Source organism: Vulpes lagopus, chromosome 3, assembly GCF_018345385.1.
Source record: "Vulpes lagopus strain Blue_001 chromosome 3, ASM1834538v1, whole genome shotgun sequence".
Classification (NCBI taxonomy): Eukaryota; Metazoa; Chordata; class Mammalia; order Carnivora; family Canidae; genus Vulpes; species Vulpes lagopus.
In genome coordinates this window covers 25,962,381-25,985,626 of record NC_054826.1, presented here as the reverse complement: position 1 = coordinate 25,985,626, position 23,246 = coordinate 25,962,381, and the positions used below count along the sequence as shown (strand labels likewise).

The following is a 23,246-nucleotide window of genomic DNA, read 5'->3' as shown; positions in this document are numbered from 1 at the left end:
TCTCTTTCATTTTGGCTGGTTTAATGTTATTCTACACTCTTGATAGCAACAATCTAGACATTGTTCCATTAGTATATTTCACTTTTATATCAAGCCTCACAATTTACTGGTTTTATTTAGGGTAATGCACTCGTATTTGGCATATTTATATCATTCTCATTTATTATTAAAAGCAATGTTATGTTTAGGTATTGAGGATCAATAAGACCTCCATAATGTTTATACCATCATATCTTTTATGGCAAGCTCAGAGTGTTTCAGGTTTGTTTTTATAGGTGGTTTTTTTTAAAAGGCAATTTTACAGCCTTTACTCTGTCTTGGGTAAAAAAACTGGTTTACAAAAATTCTTTCACTATGTTTTCAAAAGTCTTAATGGGACCACACAGGAACATGGAAGAAATTTTGAATAACTATTTGGAGTTGATCTTTTTGTAATTGTGTTGCATTCTCTTAATGTATACTAATTGTCATACAGAAAACTTATTTTTTTAAAGTTTTTAAAATTTTAGTTCCACTTAATTAACATACAGTGTTATATTAGTTTCAGATGTATAATATGGTGTGATTCAACATTTCTATACATCATTCTGTGCTCATCACAAGTTCATTCTTAATGCAAACTTTTTTGTTTTCCTTCCTTCCCCCCTTCATTCCTTTCGAAGGTTTTTTCTTTGTTGTGTTGATAGTTACTCTCACATCTTTGCAACTATCTTCCAATACGTGCAGTTACTGAATGACAAATCTACACTGCAGAGAATAGGCCATCATATTCGATTTTTACTTGTTACTAGGTGTATAACTGTAATTAATATAGTAAACAAGAACTTCTGAGGTATAGTCATAATGTAATTTTTTGGGGGCCCAATGATCTCTTTAAAACTTATTTAGGGTGAAGTTTTTCCATTCCCCTTGGATAGAAAGATAAAGGTCTTATTCTTTGTTTTGAAAGATCTGTTAAAAAAAAGAGAGACCTATAAAATTGACCTTTAGGCAACACAAATTTGAACTGTGTGGGTCAGTCCACTGATAACATGACTTTTTTTTTTGGTAAATACAATGTAGTAACAGATGTGTTTTCTCTTGCTTATGATTTTACTAATAACCTTTTCTTTTTTCTAGATTACTTTATTGTAAGAATACGGTATATAGGGATCCCTGGGTGGCGCAGCAGCTTGGCGCCTGCCTTTGGCCCAGGGCGCGATCCTGGAGACCCGGGATCGAATCCCACATCGGGCTCCCGGTGCATGGAGCCTGCTTCTCTCTCTGCCTCTCTCTCTCTCTCTCTCTCTCTCTGTGACTCTCATAAATAAATAAAAATAATTTAAAAAAAAAAAAAAAGAATACGGTATATAACATGTATAACATATACAATATATGATAATCCACTGCTTATGTTATTGGAAGGGCTTCCAGTCAACAGCAGGCTATGAGTAGTTAAGTTCTCAGGGAATCAAAAGTTATATGCAGATTTTTAACTCTTCAGAAAGTCATTGTCTCTAACCTTCACATTGTCCTAAGGTCAAATGTATTTGAATTTTGGTTGTACCACAGAAACTGCTGTATTTGTAGGTCAACAAAATTATCATACAGCAACAATTTCATGGGGTTCAACTTAAATTAAAACAAAATCAAGAAGACAAAATATCAAAGTTGATTTACAGTTAAATCTTCTCTCCTTCCCTTACTAAGTAAGGCTTACAGTGGGTGAGAAGCATGAGTTGAGAAAGGGAAACAACTAGTTGTTTCTTTCTTTGTTTCTTTACTTATCTTCTTATCTTCCCTTGCTTGTTAACTGTAGTTTCTGACCTCCACAGGGACAGGGGGAGGGAAGATGAATAAAGGATACAGGAATTCTTACTTGATTGGTGCTATCTTGAGATAGATCCAGTGCTAACAGCCTTCTTGTGGGTTCTCTGCAGATGTCCCTTTACCTGCAACCTTGTCTGGGTGAATGCATTTCACTATTGCTGTCCCTGGATATCAGGGATGTCTTCTGACTTTCTGTGCAGAAGCCTCTGCTCACCTTCAGGAAGTCCATGGACAGGACCTAGCATGATTCCGTGATAATTCATAAACATGCACATTCTTTGTACTGACGACTGACCCTGGGCCTGCAGGCCAATTCGACTATGGCTTCCTCTCATCTGATTGCCTGTCAGGAGCTGGTTAGCTGTTATCTCGCCGGTTAGGTATTTCGGGCAGGAGTCAGAGTCTAGTCAACTGTGTGTCCCAACTTCAGTGGACACACCAAGCTCACTGTATGATCCCGCTGAAGACTTTCTCACTAGGCTCTTTTTACAGAGAAATCTTCTTCATAAATCCTCTTAACTCCATTCTTAATACCTTTATGCCCTTGATGTGGTTGAGGACTCTAAGAATTCCCCATCCAGCTTTTAGCTTCCTATCTGTAGTCTCTCTCACAATTTATGTTTATATATCCCCCTTTCAGGAATGAAGGCAGCAAGGATAAATACTTGGGAGAAAAAATTCCAGAAGGAAATTCTGCCAATCTTAGGGCAGAACTGGGTGCTCTAATTGAAAACAAGCAAAAAGAAAAAGACAAAAAAACCAAACTTGTTTAAATTATGTTACAACCAGTCAGGGAAAAAAATGGTTGTTAAAATAAATTGTTTATGTTTTTGGAGAGAATTACTGTAAGACCACGTGAAAGACAACCATACACATTTTCTTTGAAGAGGAAGTATTTTTCCAAAATTTCTATGAATAAATTTCCTTTCTGAATCCAAAGAAGGTCAAATTTTAAAGGGAGTTTAAATGTGTTACATTTAAAACCCTGTTAAATACAGTTTAGCAAAATTGATGGTTTAGTAAATATGTCCTTTCCGATCCATTTCATTTAGAGAATTACTTACAAAATAGTCATGAATACAACTTAAGCCAAAATAGAAAAAGATTAGAAAATACTAAAGCATAAACACTAAAGCCCAGAGTATAAAGTAATATACTTAAAAGAATATTAAAATGCCAGTTGTAGAAATAGTGTCTCATTAAGTGTCCACCTATCAGAGAAAGATTTTAAAAAGCATCAATTATGACATACACATTTATTCCACAGAGTCTTATTAAGGGCCCACTATGTCATGGCAAAGCACTGACTGGCTGGCTACTAAAAAGGATTAAAAAGGTGATACAAAGTCTGTATCTAGAGATGCAGCAGACACACATACACATCCTTATATAATAATGCATTAATCCTGTGTTTCTGAAACTTTACCATGTTTAAGAATCGTGTAGCTTGCTTACTTAAAATGTGGGCTCTATAGCTCTACCTTGAGAGACTCTGATTCTGAAAATCTGGGGCATCGCACAAGCACCTCAAGGATTTGGAAAAAGAAATTCTGTGAGCTACTTTTGGAGAAACATCCCATTATCAGAAGCCCTATGAGGGCAGTGGCGGTGTCTGTCATATTGTCTACAATTATCCCAGCCCTAGCACAGAGCCTGGTACATTGTAAACCGTCAGGAAAAATATTTGAGTAAATGAATTAAGGAGTATGACTAAATTCCACAATGAATTATACAGGCAAAATGTGACAGAAAAATTCAGCCATTTAGGGAGCTTCTCCCTATGAAGAAGATTGTCTCTGGTGAAATCAGCAGGTATCACAAATGACTGTGTGCAGGGTTGCATTCTGAAATTTTCTCCTCTGTGGAATGGGATCCTGGAACTGAGTAAACGTGACCTGACTCTTCTGCCTCAGAGCATGTTCATTTTCCTTGCATTTGCTAGTAGCATCTGCACCCTAAGGGTTGAGCCCATTCCTCTGAATAGAGTAATTGTTCCTTTTAAGAAAGACCTAGGACTCCATATATCCCACCCCGCAGGCTAGAGTTCTGCTGGTGGCTGGGAGAATAGCTCCTCTATTAGGATTTTCACTATAGAAATAGAAGATTAATTACAGTTCTAGTGGATAGAAACATCAAAATTGCAGCAGAACAGGTTGAGCACATGCCCCATGTTTTAGCTACAGTTAAGTCGAATAGTTGTTTTTTTAGAAATTTCTCCCCATGAGTACCTATTTCTAAACACATCGCCTTTATTGCCATTAAATGAAGTGAAACCTCATTAAGAAAAAGAAATTCTTAAATATGAGAAAAAAATGGATTTTAAGTGATATTTTGTGGTCACTCACAAATTTACTCTGTATAATATGAGATTGTAATGTTAGGTGTTCTTTGGGTTGTGAGATTAGTTTCCACAGATTCTGAAACCCTTCTCTGATATTATCAGAGGTGGCTACAGTTACCTTATAAGTAAGAATCAATTATGATTTTACAGAGATTTGTAGGGGATATTTTCCAAGAGCATTAGAAATGGCAGCTTTCATAATATTTTCTATTTAGACAATAACAGGATCTTCCAGTAATGTCTTTTTCATCAGGAGAAAAGCAGGGATATAGAATATAACATTCATCCTGAATATTAGCTTTATTGGTTAGCTTATTTTCAGAATATTTTTATTATTAAAAATCTATGCATTTTTATCTTTAGAACAACAGAAATCAAAATGCTTGGTCACATACCTGTGTCTGTTTGGGACCAATATCCATTCTTTCAAGAAGGTCATTTAAAAAAGCTGTAACACTTTCCCAAGGGTAAATACTGTTGGAGCCATCCAGCACTATGACTATGTCCAGCTGGGTACTGCATTCTATAATAAAAGGAGTCAATTGCACACATTTGAATTTATCTTTTTATTTTATTTTTTATTTTTTATTTTTTTAAAAGGGTTTCATGTTCTTTTTTTTTTTTAATTTTTATTTGTTTATGATAGGAACACAGTGAGAGAGAGAGGCAGAGACACAGGCAGAGGGAGAAGCAGGCTCCATGCACCGGGAGCCCGACGTGGGATTCGATCCCGGATCTCCAGGATCACGCCCTGGGCCAAAGGCAAGCGCCAAACCGCTGCGCCACCCAGGGATCCCTGAATTTATCTTTTTAGACAGTACGAAGGTGTATGAAGTGTCTTCATGGCTGAAATAAGCTCGTTTTAAAAGATAAACTGAGAGTCCACATAGTGGACACATTGCTTTTATAATCAGAAAACAGTTTTAGAAAAATAAAGGTGATAAATACTATTGCATTCCATAGCAATTGGTTTGAAATTCTTATCAAGTAAAACTCATCTTTACTTAATTTTAATCGACATTGTATGAGTTATCTTTGGAAATTTTCTCAATATGAATTTTATGTAACTATTCTCATTCTATGTATATTTCAAATGAGATTACTTTCTTCAAAGAGACTCGCTCTTTAAATAAAAACAATGTGACAGCTTTAGCGATGATGTTTAAATAAGACTCTGTTAAAGGTTATTTACACTAATATCAACTCCAAAAATAGCAGTGCAGTTTGGTTATATATTGCCAAAGCAAACATTTACCTAAATTGGTAATGCTGGTAGCTGACACAATACTTCAAGCTTTTTGGTATGCTCCTGTGTATACATATGTCTCATTCATTGCTTACACTTTTCAAACATGTAAGAACATTGCATAAAATGTGTACCTCGTACAGGAGCAATGGAGTTCACAACTTGAAATGTGGGGCTGACATCAGAACAGATTCCAGTTGTGTAATGCAAATGTCCACATCTATATGCATATAAGGGGCCACATGCCTTTTAAAAAAATTAAAAACCATAAGATTAAAAATTATAGAACAGATTTTATAAAGACGTAATGATAGCATTCCTGGTTCATTAACCAACTCTTTGCTTTCTTACCAGAAACCCTCCATTTGGGTTGGTGACTAAAGTTGATCCAAATGTCATGTTCTCCTTTACTTCCGTGACATTGGGAATTGATGTGTTAACTAAAAATAGAACAAAACTTTATAAGGGTGGAAAATGAAGTAAAATTAAGTGTCTTCTCATTAAGACATTCTATTTGCTTTGCTCATATCATAGCACATTCTTCCTCTGATTCAACTAAATAGTCTTCAAAGTATTATTAAAGGATATAATGAATAAGCTAAGGCTGAAAACTTGGCTTATATCCCAGAAACTTTGTCTGGATAACTGTCTCAAATAGTTTTGCTGAACTGTAAAAGAATGCAGAACTATTGGGGCAATGAGAGAATGTGGGATAGCCTTTCACACATTTTTTCTAATTAAAACAAAACATTTACTCTCATAATATTATAGGTATAATGTAAACTTACACACATACCTTGCATGTTTTATCTATATGTTATAAGTGACCAATGATAAAAGATGACTTCTGATAGGAGGGAAAATGAGCAGTAGAGCAGGAAAAAAAAAAAAAAACCTTCTCAAATATACGTTTTTGACCATTATTTTCACCATCATGGGGACATCATGAGGCTAGCAAAGAAAACTGAAGGAAGATTGAGCAGTGGTCAGGAAGTCTGGATAAAAGAAATACAATGAAGGGAGGCCATTTGATATTCCAGGTAGGAACACTGGGTCTTGAAGCATGCCAACCTGGCAAAATTGGCAAGAAGTTCTAGTTATTTATATTGGAAAGAGCAAAAAAAGATTGGACAGGAAAAATCTAAATCTTCTAAACTCTGCTTAGCAGAGTGATAAAATATTTGAAAGTGGCAAATCTCAGGTTCAAAGAAGATTTATCTCACTGTCCATGCCCAGAAGTTTTTCCTACCTTAAGACCATATCTATTAGCTAAAAGTGGGGAATGGAAGCAGGGATTCCTGAATGGTCACGCTGCCTTCCAAGTTTGAGCAATGGTCTTGGTCCCAGAATTTAGTCTGGTTTTCCTTGAAAGCACCTGGAACTGGGCTATTATCTATACTGGTCTTGAATAATCTGGATTAGATTTTTTGTACTAGGGTTGACCCAGAATGAGCATTCTTGGGACACTAGGGCCTATAGCAGAAGAAACTTCACTGTTGTTGGTATAGTTAAAATCTCCTTGCTAATGTTAAAATGCTATTAAAGTTTCCAATAATGAAAGAGTAGCTCCTATCAGAGCAAGTCTTTTGCAAATAACGACTATAACTCTAGGAAAAGGAGAAAAAAATGAAACAACCATCTGAAGACCCTAGAAAGCAACCAAAAACAGAAACTGGGGGGGGGGGGGGGGGGGGGCGGGGAGTCTGTACTTGTAAGAGGAGATTAGTATTGGGTGAATTTCCTGTTTACATGTTTGTTTTCTCCCAAGGGAGGGCCTTCATCAGCGGCTAAATTTGAAATAAAACTCAGTCTTAACTGTTCTAAAGAAACAAAGGATAGAAATTGGGGTAATGATAGCATCTACAAAGTGAGGGGGTATATCTTGGAAAGTAGAGCCACAAAAAGAGAGTTCTAACATATACATGTATATTCTGTCCAAATATCTGAAGGACTTGAACTGTATATGTGGAGAGTAAACTTCAAACAGCTCAGCTACAACCAGAAGAACTGAATAGAGATTTTAACTGCTTCCTACTGAAGTTTGGAAATTGAGTTCAGCCAAGTAAACTGTCTCCTAAAACAAAAAGTTAAGACTATTCAAAGACACATAAAAGATCTAGAATCTTCATGCTTATAACTCAAAAGTATAATCCAGGATACAATCCAAAATTACTAAACACAAGACAAAACAGGAAAATGTGACTCAACCTCAAGAGAAAGGTAATAAATGGAAAGTGATGCTGAGATACTCCAGATGTTGTAATTATCAGGCAAGGATATTAAAGCAGCTATTGTAACTATGCTCATAAACATAAAGGAAAAATGTTCATAATAAACAAATAGGAAATTGAAAAACAGAGAACTGAAAAATACATTTGAAATAAACCTATAAAGTATATGTTAATTTAATGGTATTTAACACTGTATAGAAGACTGATAGGATTCTAATTCTTGGATAGTTCTAGTAGGAATTTTCTAGTCATGTTCTAATATCAGTGATATTTCTATCAAACACATTCATTTCTATCCAAGTTTACCTTGTGCTATTCTCTTTAAAAGAATTCATGTATTACAATTCCTGTGGTAAATTCTTTAAAAAAATAAACAGTTAAATTTTGTGGAGGCAATGTAATGGGTGGGGTTATTTGGAAAGGTTTTTTATTTCTAAATCTATGGATATTTTATCCTGAATTCTGAAGCAAATAAAGGGCAGACAGAATCAAAATGTTATTTTATGTTAACATGGATGGTAAGAACTGAAGAATGTTTATAGATTCTTGTAATATTTTTTTGAGTTAAGATTTATTTTTAATGAGAATACTGGGTATAATTTAGGATTAGACTTTAACATTTTGATTTTACATACCTGGTAGATCCAACTTTATGCAAGGTAATGGTTTGCCTCTCCCAACTGGACACTTATAGACATCTCCAGTTTTGTTCTTGGGTTGACCAACTAAAGGGGAACCAATTAGCACCCTGGAAGTTAAATAACTCAATTAACACTTTTGAAGAAAAGGAAACATTTTATTTTAGTTATTTTATGACTAGTTCTAAGGCAATAACAGTAGACATAATCAGATAGTCCCTCTCTGTTAGTAATGGAATGTTATTCAACATAAGCTGAGTATCTTCAAATCGCAGATTGATTTGCATTAAAGAGCCATAAAATATACAGAGGAGCGATTTCAGAATATTTTATTTATTGTATTAAACATTTCTTTATTATATCTTTTACTTGGAGGCTGAAATAATAATTATTGGTTAAGCCTGCTGCTGTGTTAGTTTACAAAACACATGGAAGTATAAATGATTTTTTTCTATGAGGAACTGATAATTGCATAGAGAAGTTAGCAAACATAAACATTTTATTATCATAAGATTTAATCTTAGTATAGACTAGTTTGTAAGCAGTTAGAAAATAGGGATAGTCATGAGACCCAGGTTAAAATCACTTAATGTTTTTTTAGACAGAATTATAGAATGAGTTTAATAATAATTAGTGAAAAATATAGTCATGACTTATTTTAGTCCTAGGAAGCCATTTAACAAGGTCCCCTGTGATATCTTTGGGAATAAGGTGGATGAATGTGGTTTGAGTGTTAAGGCATTTGGGTGGATTCACAGCTACTGATTTACTGCTGGCTGAAAACTTATATACAAAGGTGCTGATTACTGTCAACCAAAGGACTTGAATTTTGTACCATAAGACTGTACTTATTGGGATTGTCTTAGCATATATCTTTGTTTATGACTTTTGTGAAGACGCAGAAAGCATAAAGGAATGCATCAAATTAATCAATATATTTGGGAAATCAGAAGTATCTCAACATTCTGGAACAAGAAACTTAATATACCAGCTAAAATTTAATATGGACCTATGTGAAAAAAAAACTTCTATTTGAATACTATTACCGACATCAGGATGTGGGCAACCTGACTTAATAGGAGTTCATGGAAAAAAAGACATGGGGGACTTGCTGATAGCAAGTAAACATGAGCCAACAGTGTTTTTTAGTATATAAAATGCTAATGTGTCCTTAGGCTGCACTGCTGGAAAGAGATGCCCTGGTCAAGGAAAGTGACCCTGTGTGCTCTGCGCTACAGACCATGTCTGTAATCTCCAAATTAAGAGGGACATAGGCACAATGGAATGTATTTAGGAATTATGACTCAGATGGTTAAGCACCTGATACTTTTGTCAGACCAGAGATGCTGGAGGGAAAGTTGGGGATGTTTAGAAAAAGAAAAAAATCTGAATGAAGCTGAGAGGTTCCATTGGAGTGAAGGTGTTGAAGGCATATATTTTAAAAAAATCTAAAACTGTATTTCAGTAAAATATTTAAAAAAGAAAGAAAATTTAAAAAATCTAAATATTTGAAAGTCTGTCATATTGAAAAGGGATGGGATTTATTTTGTGTAAATTCTTTGGGTAAAGCTAGTATTAATGTGAAGGTTTTATAACAATTGCAAATATTGAATTATTGAACGGACTCCCTAAAACATAGCTATGACATAATGCCTTTGTAAGGCCATTTTTGATATGCATAAATAACCATAAAAATGTTTAGACTTTTTAATACATAACTCTTATTTCTGGAAATCCATCCTAAAAAAATGGCCTAAATTAAGGGAAAAAGCTTAATGCATAAAAATAATGCCCATAGTGTTATATATAATATGAAAAATTAAAAGAAATATAGTCAACAGCAAGAACTAATTAATTATTGCAGGGCCATTCTATAGAATATTGCAGTCATACAAAACAATAGTTAATACGATTGGATGGTGGTATTAAAAATTATTTATGATCTAATTCAAATAAAAATCTCCCTCATTTAGTGAAAACCTATGACAATTCAAAGTGAACGATACCAAATTATATTGAATGTACTCATCATAATGGCAATGACAATAATAGCTGGCACTTATTAAATCTATACCTTATGCCATATACTGTTCTAAGTGCTTTTCATATACTAAGTAATTTAATTCTTTCCATCAAATATAGCATGAACGTTGGAGCCAGACTTCATGCATTCAAATCACGGTTTTGTCACTTACTTAGTTGTATGATTTAGGACAAGCTACTTACCCTCTGCCTTAGTTTCTTCATTCGTAAAACAGAACCAGTATATCTATGCAAAGCTTAGATTAAATGAGAGTTCATCAAAAAACAAATTATATTAAGGAAGTTATGGTTATTGTTCTTTCCTCGATGTTTTCGAAGAATTTTGTACTGTGATTGATTAAATTGGTTCTATAGTTAAGATAGTTTACAGGAAGGTAGTGAGCCTACTATTATGGAAAGTATTTAAGTGGAGGCTGGATAGATTGATTAATGTTTAGTAAGAACATTCTACAAGCCCAGCATGTACAGCAGGCCCTGGGAATATGAAATGAATAAACCACAATTTTTTAGGTGGCTTAAAACTTAGGGGGGAAGCAGAACTATAAAAGGACTATTATAATACCGAACAGGTCAGAACTTGGTGCAACTTCACCAAGGTCTAAGAAGCAAGAAGAAACAACTCTTTTAATAAGTTCAAGTAGCTCAGGGTAGCTGGAGTAGAAATTGAGCCTGTCAAGCTAAACAGGGTCCAGATTATGAATTTTCCTATAGTCCAGTATAAGAATTTCAGATTTTTAGGGAGGGGAGAGTCGAGAACCATCAATGCTTTTAAAGAGGGATGTGATATGATCAAATGCTTTATGAAACTTATTTTCTTGCAGTGTCATGAATAAATCGGGGAAAGGGGCAAATTAGACTGAGAGAGTGAAGGTAAGAGTTTCTAGACCTAGATGAGAGAGGAGGATCTGAATTTAGGAAGTGGAGAGGAAGGGAGAACCAATTCTACAAATAGAATATAAGCTGTCTTAGTTTGGGTTGTCTTAGTAGGGTTAGCAGACCCTAGACAAGAACTTTGGTTGCAGGTAGATTTGGGGCAGGCAATTTCAAGCACACACAAATGTGGAGGTGGGAAAAGTGATAGAGGGATGGAATAAAGGCCAATAGAGTGCACTGATAATGGGTTACTTCTGTAGGCCTCTGGGCTCAGCCTTGCTGCTGATCATCTCAGAAACCATGTGGAACATATATAAGCATGCTTCAAGCATGGCTAAGGCCCTAAGAGTAAATACTACTGCCTTAAGAAGGTACAAAGTAAGAAGAGAGCTGAAGGAAAAAGTAACACTTAAGATTTTAATGAGCAAAGGAAGAAAACTGGTAGGAGTGTCCAAAGAAGGAGAGAGAATCAGGAAACAGTAGTATCTCAAAAGCCAAAGAGGGAAGAATATAAAAAAATGGGAGCCATGAGCAGACTTCAAGAAGTTTGGGAGGCAGGCAGGGGGATGGGGTAACTGGGTGACAGGCACTGAGAAGGGCACTTGACAGGATGAGCACTGCATACTGAATGTTTGCAAATCAAACTTCAATAAATAAATAAATAAATAAATAAATAAATAAATACTTATAGATATTATAGTTAAGATAGTTTACAGAAAGGTAGTAAAATATATATACGTATACATGTGTGTGTCTATATATATATATATATATATATAAGTTTGGCTAAGAATGAAGGAGATGGGCCATGGCATTGTGTGTGGGCCTTTTGTTTTTTTCAGGCAAACCATTAACGGTTTGAGGTAAGTTTAAATTTATTATGGAAAGCATCTGTATTGGATAAATGTTAAGAAAGAACTAGTAACAAGAGAAAGGCTAATATTATACAGAAGAGAGAGTAGAACCCATGAGCTGATAGACGGGATGGATCCAGAAGGACAAATTTGCCTTAGACATGAGGAAAGGCCACTGATTCCCTAGGCAGGAATCTGGATGGCCCAGTATACAGAGGTTTGAAACTGTAGTAGATGCTTTGGAATTTTTTGCATTCTTTGTAATGTGAACTTGTCCTTCAATGTCCTTCACCAAGGCAAAATCTGTTTTTCCTCCTGTTGAAACTGGGACTTAATTGATAAATAGAAGGCAGCAGAAATGGCACTGTGACTCCTGAGGCTTGAGTAATGTGTAGAATTGTCAAATCAATACACTGTACACCTGGAGCTAATGTAACATTGTATGTCAACTATGCTTCAAAAATTAAAAAAAAAAAAAAAAAAGCATTACAGATTCAATTTCATCCTTTTTGGAAATCTGAGATCACATGCTGTGATGAAGCCCAGTCTAGCCTGATGGAAGACGAGAGGCCACATGGAGGAGAAGCAATGCCTAAGCCAACTGCATGAACTGCCAGGCATGTGAGTTAAACTATCTTAGACCCTCCAGCCTCAAGTGAGGTACCAGATGAGTATTCGTGCAGTTCCCCATGTAGCAGGGGAACACCAATCCAACCCTCAAAATCTTGAGAAATAATAAAAAATACTGTTTTGACTCACTAGGTTTTGAGATGATTTGCTATATATCAAGAGCTAACTGAAACAAGAAGGGAGGATAAAGTTTTCATCTAGGGCCCTTCCCTCTGCCTGCCCCTGTTCCTCCCCTCTTTCCTTTCTCAACTTCCTTCCTTCCTTCTTTGAAAATAGTATCAATAGTCATCTCATGAGATTTAGGTAGAGAGGCAGTTGAGTGGTGGGCTTGTGGAGATTTAATGAAGATTTAATCCGACAGGGCATACATAGGCCAGTGACGCAGCCCTCAGTCCAAAATGAGGTCAGGGATGTTTTGGAGGTTGTTACTGCTGTAGATGTGAGCTAGGCCTCCAAAGATCCTTCCAATTCTAAGATTCCATTATCCAAATAGACAAATTGTAAGTGTGTAGAAGAATACTTATTAGTTTAGAAAACATGTACCACTAACTGGGGAGAATTTAGGATAATTGATGAAAAGTAAGTTCTGAATGGCATGTTAATAGTAAAGTTATTGTGAATTCTAAAACAGGAGAGAAGAGAGATAGTGGATATCCTAGGAAAAAAGTGGAAACAGAAGACTAAGTGCTGAAAATGAGGATGATGAGGCGGTACAGGTGTTGGGAACACAGTGTAGAGCTTCTGTAAATTGGAGCAGGAAGGTCGAGTGGCACATAGCAGACTTTAAAGGAAAGGCTCTGTAGTTTATATTTGATTTCTAGGGCAATAGAAACCCCTACTGTATGGTTATCACTGGAAATAACCTGAAATAGCAACTGGAACCATGGCCTAATGTGTATTTTGGATAAGTAAGCCCTGAGGTGTGAGAGCTCAGAAAGTGGTAGTTTAGTAGGCCAGGGTCAAGACAGGGAGCATGAGAGTTGTGATGAGTGGTAAAGAATCGGTTAGCAGGAATATGATCTAAGATGATTTTGTGTATTTTCCTAGGAGCTATTTTTTTTTTACATCAAGCTTGCAGCTCTGAAAGTACATATATTTACCACTTAATCTGAGTAGGTCTCACTTTTCCCAAGTTGCATAAAAATAACAAGATCCTAGAAAAGTATCAGCATAGTGTTTATGGAATTTCAGGAATCTCCAGCATTCTCAATCCCCATTATCTTGCTCTATTTTTTTCTCAGAAACTTATCACGTCCTGACATTTGATATAACCTACCTGTTTATTACGTTTATTTATTTTTTGTTCTCTCCTTTCCCAGTAGAATACACCCTTCACATTAGCAGGAGTTTTCACTATTTTGTTCACTCATATACCCTTAAAGCCTATAACAAAATAGGTATTCTGTATTTACTAAGTGAATGAATTAATGATTGCATCTAATACTCTAAGAATCTGAATAAGACAGTCCTGGGAATTCATGACTCATGTGACCAGCTAAAAAGGCCCTAATTGTGAAGTCTTCTTTTCTATCTTAGAGGCTGAATATTTTGCATAAACCAAATGATATATATGCCTTTGAGTGACACAGGAGGCATTTCCACAGGTCAAGGTTCCAGAGAATCCTTGTTGTTACAGGACAGAATTGACTGAAAGTCAGAAGGCTGGTGTTCCACGTCCTGGCCCTGACACATACTCACTGTATTAAACCTTTGGCAGTTCATTCTCTGAGTCCCAGTTTCCTGTCTAGAAAATGAGGATGGTAACAATCATATCTACCTAAACGCACAGGGTCACTATGAAGAGCCAAGGCACATTATGTCATGAACTATGGTTATTGTTGTTTCAAATTGTAATGCAAGTTTCCTTTACCTCATTACATTTTATTTCTATTAGATTTTGGCTTTTTCGATGGCTTTATTGCAATGATTTATGTGTAGATTAAGAGGATTAAAGAACATTCTAGATCTCATTACTGATCTCTAGAAAAATACCTGATGAACTCCAAGATCATCAAGGTGAAAAATATTTTTTCTACATTCATTTTATAATGGCTAATCCTGATGCTCTCTACATTCATTCTAAAATGACTAATTCTGATTCTCATTCACTCATTCTAAAAGTTCATTCTATACTGTTCTTTTCCATGGAAAAAAGCTCCAGTCATAATAAAATTTAGTAACCTGAGAAATGTTTGCTATTCATAATAGTCATTCTTGTCACTATGACCATTATTTTACTTATTTGAAGAGTAGCTGGTCTGTTGCTTCTCTGCTTCATATTTATGTTTTTTCCTCTTTAAAAGATATTTTTCTAGAGATTGTTTTCTCATATTTATATCACTTCATGAACACTCTTTTCACCTAACTCTTTTTGATGTCCAAGCCAAAGTCATTATCAGATGCCAAGTACACCCGCCAGCCTTTTTTTTTTTTTTTTTTTTTTTTAATGAATGGAGTGTTTGGTCATCTTGGAGAATGAAGTTTTATAGTGGCTCCATTAGCTTCAGTGCTTTCAGTCATGCAAGGTATAGGGGTGGAAATGAGGTGAGCCAAAGAAATGACAAGTTTAGTAAGGAGGAAATTTCAACTTCAAAAGATATTATACACAATGGAAAATAAATATTATATTAAGATTGTAAGAGAATATATGATAGAGCCTTTGAAAAGTCTTTTTACCCCAAGCTTGAATAGCCTTTACTTAAAATATACATCATTGGAAACAGAGCATCAATCACATGAGTTTGCTAGTAAACCTTACTTGGCATAAAGCAGGATCCTCTAGGGAAAAGGTGTGAAGCCAACATATTTTGATATATATATTGGGTGGAGGATTGACTAGGGAGGCATCTGCATCATGAAACCTACAAAAGGCAGGCCCACCGAAGTCACTGAAGCCCCCAAGATTGGCTTGGGAAACAGCAGTTAAAAGGGTTGATGCACTGGGACACCTGGGTGGCTCAGTGGTTGAGTGTCTGCCTTTGGCTCAGATCGTGATCCCAGGGTCCTGGGATTGAGTCTCACATCAGGCTCCCTGCGGGAAACATGCTTCTCCCTCTGCCTGTGTCTCTGCCTCTCTCTCTCTGTGTCTCCCATGAACAAGCAGATAAAAATATTTTTTTTTAAAAGGGTTGATGCAGATATTAAAAAGAATGAGGCAAAGGAGCCGCAGAATGGAAAGCCTTGAGAATCTCATATTTTCCCATTTGGCAGAAACTTTGCCATACTGGTGATTACCACTAAATCTGGAAAGCTTGTGTAATGCTGAGCACATTTAAGTTTCTTCTCTTCAAAGAAAAATTACTAAACTAATTGTGTTCTTTGTGAATTTTTCCGAACCACAGTGCAATTACTTGGATATTTCAGCTCATGCTAGCCATAATGAACAACGGCTGATCTTAATCAGAGGTATAATGTGTTGTACTCCTGAGAAAACATGTGGTTTCTGAGCCAGAGATATAAAGTAAGTTGCACTTCACCGTAAACTTCTGAAAAGTAAAGGGGGCATAAGGCCACCTTTTCTGTTAACTTCTAATTCTTTCCAAAGAATGAAAGTAATGCTTTTCAAATGCACAGGTTGCACTTGTAATGGACCAACAAGTACTTCTTTAGGCAGTCTTCAGCCAAGATGTAGTATGGGTCAGGGTGATTTTTTAAAAATCTGAGGTTGATGGGTTTCCAAAAGCTGAGTAGCAAATATGATTTATAAAGGTGCCCACCTCTGGAGAAAAACTGAATAACAAAATCCATGTTCTCCCGGATATGTCAATTACTCCATAGTCCATTTCTTAAAGTAAGTCTGTATCCTATTTGATTTTATAAACACAGAATATCCAAACATGTTTACAAAATTTATTTTACATTACAAGTGCCTGGACCTCTTTAGAACAATATGCTGCTATGATGCCATCTTTAAAGGTTTTGACGTTTAGATTTTTGTAGTTTGCTTACATTTATTTATTTATTTATTTATTTATTTATTTATTTATTTATTTATTTATTTATTTTAAAGATTTTATTTATTTATTCATGAGAGAGAGAGAGAGAGAGAGAGAGGCAGAGACATAGGAGAGGGAGAAGCAGGCTCCACACAGGGAAACCTGATGTGGGACTTGATCCCAGGTCTCCAGGATCAGGCCCTGGGCTGAAGGCGGCGCTAAACTGCTGAGCCAACCGGGCTGCCCAGTTTGCTTACTTTTAAATTCAGTTGGCCACATTGCTTTTGCTGTTCTGACTTTTCAAACCTTTTATATAAAATCATTATAAATATGGAATGTCAAAATGGAATTAAATTATCTGACATCCTTATGCATTCAAATGCTCACAAATTTTCACATGTACACTAATATGTAAAGTCGAAAACTGCAAAGACAGTTATCAGCATTTATTTTTTAACATAGTTCTAATTAAGAAAAAAAGTAACAGAGTGGAGAGACATGACTTCTATTTTCAGCTCTGGTCCTGTGTAGTTAACATTTCCCTTTGGAAGTCACTTACAAAAAGCAAAAAATACTTTATTGAATTATGATTGATATTAAAAGTTGTACACAATGTATACAACTTGATGAGTTTGGAGACAAGCATGCACCTATAAAACCATCACCACAGTCTATGCCATAAACCTATTTGTTGCCTCTAAAAGTTTCTTCCAAACCTCTTTAGTTATTATCATTATTATTACTTCATGATAAGAACACTTAACATAAGATCTACTTTTTTAGTAAATTTTTAAATATACAATACAGTATTGTTAACTACAGGCACTATGCTGTATGGTAAATCTCCAGTACTCATTCAACTTGCATAACTAAAGCTTTATAGACTTTGACTAATACTTCCTTGTTTTCCCTTCCCCCAGCCCATGGTAGTCATCACTCTACTTTCTACATTCTATGACTTTGATTATTTTAGATTTCTTATATGAGTGACATCATGTAGAATTGGTTCTGTATCTGGCTTATCTCATGCAGCAAAATGGCCTCCAGGTTCATCCATGTTGTCTCAAATGGCAAGATCTCCTTCTTTTTTTAAGGCTGGATAATATTTGATTGTACGTGTGTGACCCATTTTTAAAACCTGTTCATCCATCGGTGGACATTTAGATTGCTTTCAAGTCTTGGTTATTGTGAATAATGTTGCAGTGAACATGGGAGTGCAGATATCTCTTCAAGATTCTGATTCCCACTACTTTGGATATTTACCCAGACATGGGATGCTAGATCATATGGTGGTTTTATTTTTAATTTTCTGAGGAACCTCTACGCTTTCCCCTTTCCATAGAGGCTGCACCAATTTTCATTCCCACCAACAGTGAACAAATGTTTTCTTTTTTCCATCCTTGCCAACATATATCTTTTGTGTTTTTGATAATAGTCATAAGAGCCATTTTTAATATTACTTGTGTATATGTGTGTGTGCTCACTTGTTTTTTCATTAATGATAACAGGGAGTTAAACTAGATTATTTGTTCACCCAACAAATAATCTTTGAATGTATATTATTTATGTTTAAGGCCTAGTGCTAATTTCTGGGCAATGCACAGGGTTGCAAGTGGAAACCAAAACCAGTTCTCACTCTCTAAACATTTCCACTAATGTATTAACTTCTCCCTTTTATCTGTATTCCATTTCAGGTTTCCAAATATCCAGACATTACTCAAGCTGTCTAAAACCATACTTAAAAAACTTCCTGGTAAAACTTATTTTCCTTTCCTGTAAATTTGTCTCCGAATGGCTACCCATTTTCCAAAAATCCAATGTAGAAATTTTGAAATGGAAAAAAAAAAAAAAAGAAAATTTGAAATGTATTTGACTCCTCCTACACCTCCATTTGGCCTTTCCAAACTTCCACTAAGCCTTAATGATTCATCTAAATTTATCCTGGAGTTAAAAATAGATCTGCCAGGATCCCTGGGTGGCGCAGCGGTTTAGCGCCTGCCTTTGGTCCAGGGCGTGATCCTGGAGACCCGGGATCGAATCCCACGTCGGGCTCCCGGTGCATAGAGCCTGCTTCTCCCTCTGCCTGTGTCTCTGCCTCTCTCTCTCTCTCTCTGTGTGACTATCATAAATTAAAAAAAAAAAAAAAAGATCTGCCCTATGACCCAGCAATTGCACTGCTGGGGGTTTACCCTAAAGATACAGATGCAGTGAAACACGGGAACACCTGCACCCCGATGTTTATAGCAGTAATGTTCACAATACCCAAACTGTGGAAGGAGCCTTGGTGTCCATCGAAAGATGAATGGATAAAGAAGATGTGGTTTATGTATACAATGGAATATTACTCAGCCATTAGAAATGACAAATACCCACCATATGCTTCAACGTGGATGGAACTGGAGGGTATTATGCTGAGTGAAATAAGTCAATCAGAGAAAGACAAACATTATATGGTCTCATTAATTTGGGGAATATAAAAATTAGTGAAAGGGAATAAAGAGAAAGGAGAGAAAATGAGTGAAAATATCAGTGAGGATGACAAAACAAGAGAGGCACCTAACTCTGGGAAACGAACAAGCGGTAGTGGAAAGGAAAGTGGGTGGGGGGTTGGGGTGACTGGGTGATGGGCACTGAGGGGGGCACTTGGCAGGATGAGCACTGGGTGTTATGCTATATGTTGGCAAATTGAACTCCAATAAAAAATATATATATATAATTTTAAAAAGAACCTCAAAAAATAAATTTATCTTGGATACACTTTTCTTTCATTCAAGTTCTCTCTAATCGAGCCTGGGACCTCATTTCTTAAGTACCAGATGGCTGTTCTTGTTTACCTATCGATTCCCCAGTTTTCAGGTACTTTTTTCTCTCTAATCCAATCTTTATGTAATTTCCTAAACTAAGGTTCATAAAAACGACCTATAATGGTTCTAAATGCCCTCCACTTAGGTCCGAGCTCCTTTGTCTGGTTCTAAGGTTTGACATTATGTTTTCTCCTATACCATTCCTGTGTCAGTCCTATTTGCTTACTAGCACACTCACTTCTCAAATCTATGCCCTTGCTTATGTGGCTTTCCAGACTGGAGTGGCATTCTTCTTTTCTTCTTAATAAATATCTTTCATTCTTTTTATTTTTTTATTTTTTTTAAAGATTTTATTTATTTATTCATGAGAGAGAGAGAGAGAGAGAGAGAGAGAGAGGCAGAGACACAGGCAGAGAGAGAAGCAGGCTCCATGCAGGGAGCCTGATGTGGGACACAATCCCGGGTCTTCAGGATCACATCCTGGGCTGAAGGCGGCACTAAACTGCTGAGCCCCCCGGGCTGCCCAACTGAATATCTTTCAAGATTCAGCTCAAGAGCCAAAAATAAATTCCTTTTTCTGTTAACTCTCACTGAATCTATAGTCTATATTATACTGATTAGCACTATTCTTTTTTTTTTATATTTCAAGTTTTAATTTAAATCTTAGTTGATGTATAGTGTAACACTATTTTCAGGAGTAGAATTCAATGATTCATCACTGACATATAATGTTGCACTCATCACAGTGCCTTCTTCAATACCATCACCCATTTAACCCATTCCCTGCCCACCTCCCCTCCAGCAACCTTCAGATTGTTTGGTATAGTTTCTAAGAGGCTCTTATGGTTTGCCTCTCTCTCTCTCTCTTTTTTTTTTTTTTAATTTCACTTATGTTCATCTGTTTCATTTCTTAAATTCCACATATTAGTGAAATCATATGGTATTTGTCTTTCTCTAATTTCATTTAGCATAATATATTCTAGATCCATCCATGTTGTTGCAAATGGCAAGATTTCATTCCTTTTGATGGCTGAGTAATATTCCATTTTATATATGGACATTTGGGCTCTCTCTCTATATATAGATGGACATTCAGGCTCTTTCTATAATTTGGCTCTCATTGACTGTTGCTGTTACAAACATCAGATGGAGGGCATGTGCCCCTTTGAATCAGTATTTTTGTATCCTTTGGGCAAATACCTAGTAGAGAAATTCCCAGGTTGGAGGTTAGTTCTATTTTTAGCTTTTTGAGGGACCTCCATACTTTTTCCCAGAGTGGCTGCACCAGTTTGTATTGTCTTCAATTATTTCATAAATACCTTCTACTAGATTATAAGGTTTTGTATTTGTCTTATATCTCCCATAGAGTTTAGCATAATAATGCTAGACACAACAAATATCTACTCAATTGGCCCACATTTATGTTACGGCTAAGGAAAATTTCTAAATACCTCACCAATAAACATTTGTACACGGACAACTAGGCTATATTTTGTAAGTGAAGCAAAATGTATAAGGCATGATCTCTAACATAAAAAGTTTAATATCTTATTATTAACGTTATCTCACACAAGTGTACAGAATCCTGAATGGTCTGCTTAGAGTTCAATTCAGTGTAGGGTCATTCAGAGAGACCATTAGCAACTTTTTTTTTTTTCAACCATATTCTTCCTATCTACTCTGTGCACTTTTGTTTCTTTCCAAATGTTGGTCTGGCTATCTTTATTTTCTCACCTACACATTCACCTTCTTCAAAGATAAAGTGACTTTGGGAAGGAAATTCATCATGACATTAGCACTTCATTAAGACTTGATTTCTCTTGGGCAGCCCTGGTGGCTCAGCAGTTTAGCGGCTCCTTCAGCCCATGTTGTGATCCCTGCATGGAGCCTGCTTCTCCCTCTGCCTGTGTCTCTGCCTCTCTCTCTCTCTCTCTCTCTCTCTCTCTGTGTGTGTGTGTGTGTGTGTCTCATGAATAAATACATAAAATCTTTAAAAGAAAAAGACTTGATTTCTCATTTTCTCATTTCTTCACCTTATTGTATCTTGAAAGATATTAATTAGAGAATTTAGAGGGCAGGAAACTCACAATAGGATGGGCTTATAATAAGGGACAGAAAGAAACTGAAGAGATCACATATGTGTACTATGGCTCCTGAGGGGAAAGAAAAACTCTTTATTACTCTACTAAGATTCATTTAGATAATTAAAGACTGCTGATACCAGATTTTTCTAAAATCAGAGAGACTGGACTGGATGAGAGAGGAATCTTGAAGGGTTTGTCCACATTAGAAAATGAAAATCAGACTTTCATAAAATAGGTTAAAAACATCTGATTCTCTTAAGTTCATTCTAAATAGGTTAAGTCTTTAAGGGTTGTTATTTATTATATTTTTCTTTAAAACTATGTGACTAATAGTAATTACTGAAAACTTTCATATATATATATATATTTTACTTAGAAATTTAGCTTCTCAGGAAAAATACATAGTGAGTTTCAGTTTAAGCAATTTTTCTTTTTTAAAGAGAGGGAGGCGGGGGAGGAGTAGAGGGAGAGCGAATTCCTAGCTGGCTCCATATCCATTGCAGAGCCCAACTCAGGGTTCCACGCAGGGCTCAATCCCACAACCCTGAGATCATGACCTGAGCCTAAATCAAGAGTTGGATGCTTAGTTGACTGAGACTTCTAGGAGCTCCATTGAGTTTCAGTTTATTACAGTTTATGCTTGGGACACTCAATTATTCTCTGAGAGGCAGAGTTCCTTGAATTGCAGGCATAATGCCTAAAAGAATAAAACTGGTGTCTAGAGGGATGACTTCACCTGTTTAGCCTTAAATGGGGTGAGGGTGGGGTGGTAAGTGAGAACATAGGTTTGAAGGACAAAATAACACTCATACTCTATTATTAGAATTCTCATCTAAGATATTTGTAAGGAGAGTAGAGAGTGAAATACCTCCACAAATTCTAGTTTGTACCTTGGATAAAATTTGTACGCAAAAAATTATTTTTTATTTTTTAAAGATTTTTATTTTTTTTTATTCATGAGACACACACACACACAGAGGCAGAGACATAGGCAGAGGGAGAAGCAGGCTCCCTGTAGGGAGCCTGATGTGGGACTCGAACCCAGGGTCCCGAGCCTAAGGCAGACACTCAACCACTGAGCCACCCAGGTACCCCAAGAACTGAAATTCTTAAATTTAATTATTTTGGATTATTATCAAATTAAGTCTAAAAGGTAAAGTGAGGGCAGCCTGGGTGGCTCAGCGGTTTAGCGCCGCCTTCAGCCCAAGGCCTGATCCTGGAGACCTGGGATTGAGTCCCATGTCAGGCTTCCTGCATGGAGCGTGCTTCTCTTTCTGACGGTGTCTCTGCTTCTCTCTCTCTCTCTCTCTCTCAGTGTGTCTCTCATGAATAAATAAATAAAATCTTTAAAAAAATTTAAAAAAAGGGTAAAGTGAAACATCAGAAAGTCCAATTCTTCTCATTTGTAAAACATCTAGTGATAAATTACTGTTTTCCTAGGAGGCATAAATCCCTTTTTTGTTTATTTTAATTACTAGAATAGTTTAGTTTTATTTAAGTTATTAAACTGAAGCAAAGTTTAACAAATTCTTGTTCTTTTTTTTTCAATAAAAAAGAAGCACTAAAATTATGTTAAATATAAAGAGCTTTAATATTAATTTTGTGTAAGTTTCAACACATTAAATATGCTTTAAAAATAATACCTGCAGTAAACGGAATCATTATTAAAGGGTTTAAAAGTGTATAAAGGGAATTCAGTAAGGTTCATTATAAACAGTAAAGCAAACTTAGATCAGTAAATTACCAATAACATAAGCC

General features: G+C 35.9%; 1 protein-coding gene across 2 annotated transcripts in view; it reads right to left on the bottom strand.

Annotated features, from left to right (window-relative positions):
- ITGA1 (integrin subunit alpha 1) overlaps positions 1 to 23,246 on the bottom strand; it is a 169,189-nt gene that overhangs the window by 91,908 nt on the left and 54,035 nt on the right. For both annotated transcript variants that reach the window (XM_041747906.1, XM_041747907.1), the window contains exons 3-6: positions 8,263 to 8,375; positions 5,748 to 5,836; positions 5,531 to 5,642; positions 4,546 to 4,673 (exon numbers count right to left, since the gene is read on the bottom strand). In XM_041747906.1, the coding sequence (XP_041603840.1) occupies positions 4,546 to 4,673; positions 5,531 to 5,642; positions 5,748 to 5,836; positions 8,263 to 8,375 (442 nt within the window). The remainder of the gene's footprint in view (positions 1 to 4,545; positions 4,674 to 5,530; positions 5,643 to 5,747; positions 5,837 to 8,262; positions 8,376 to 23,246) is intronic.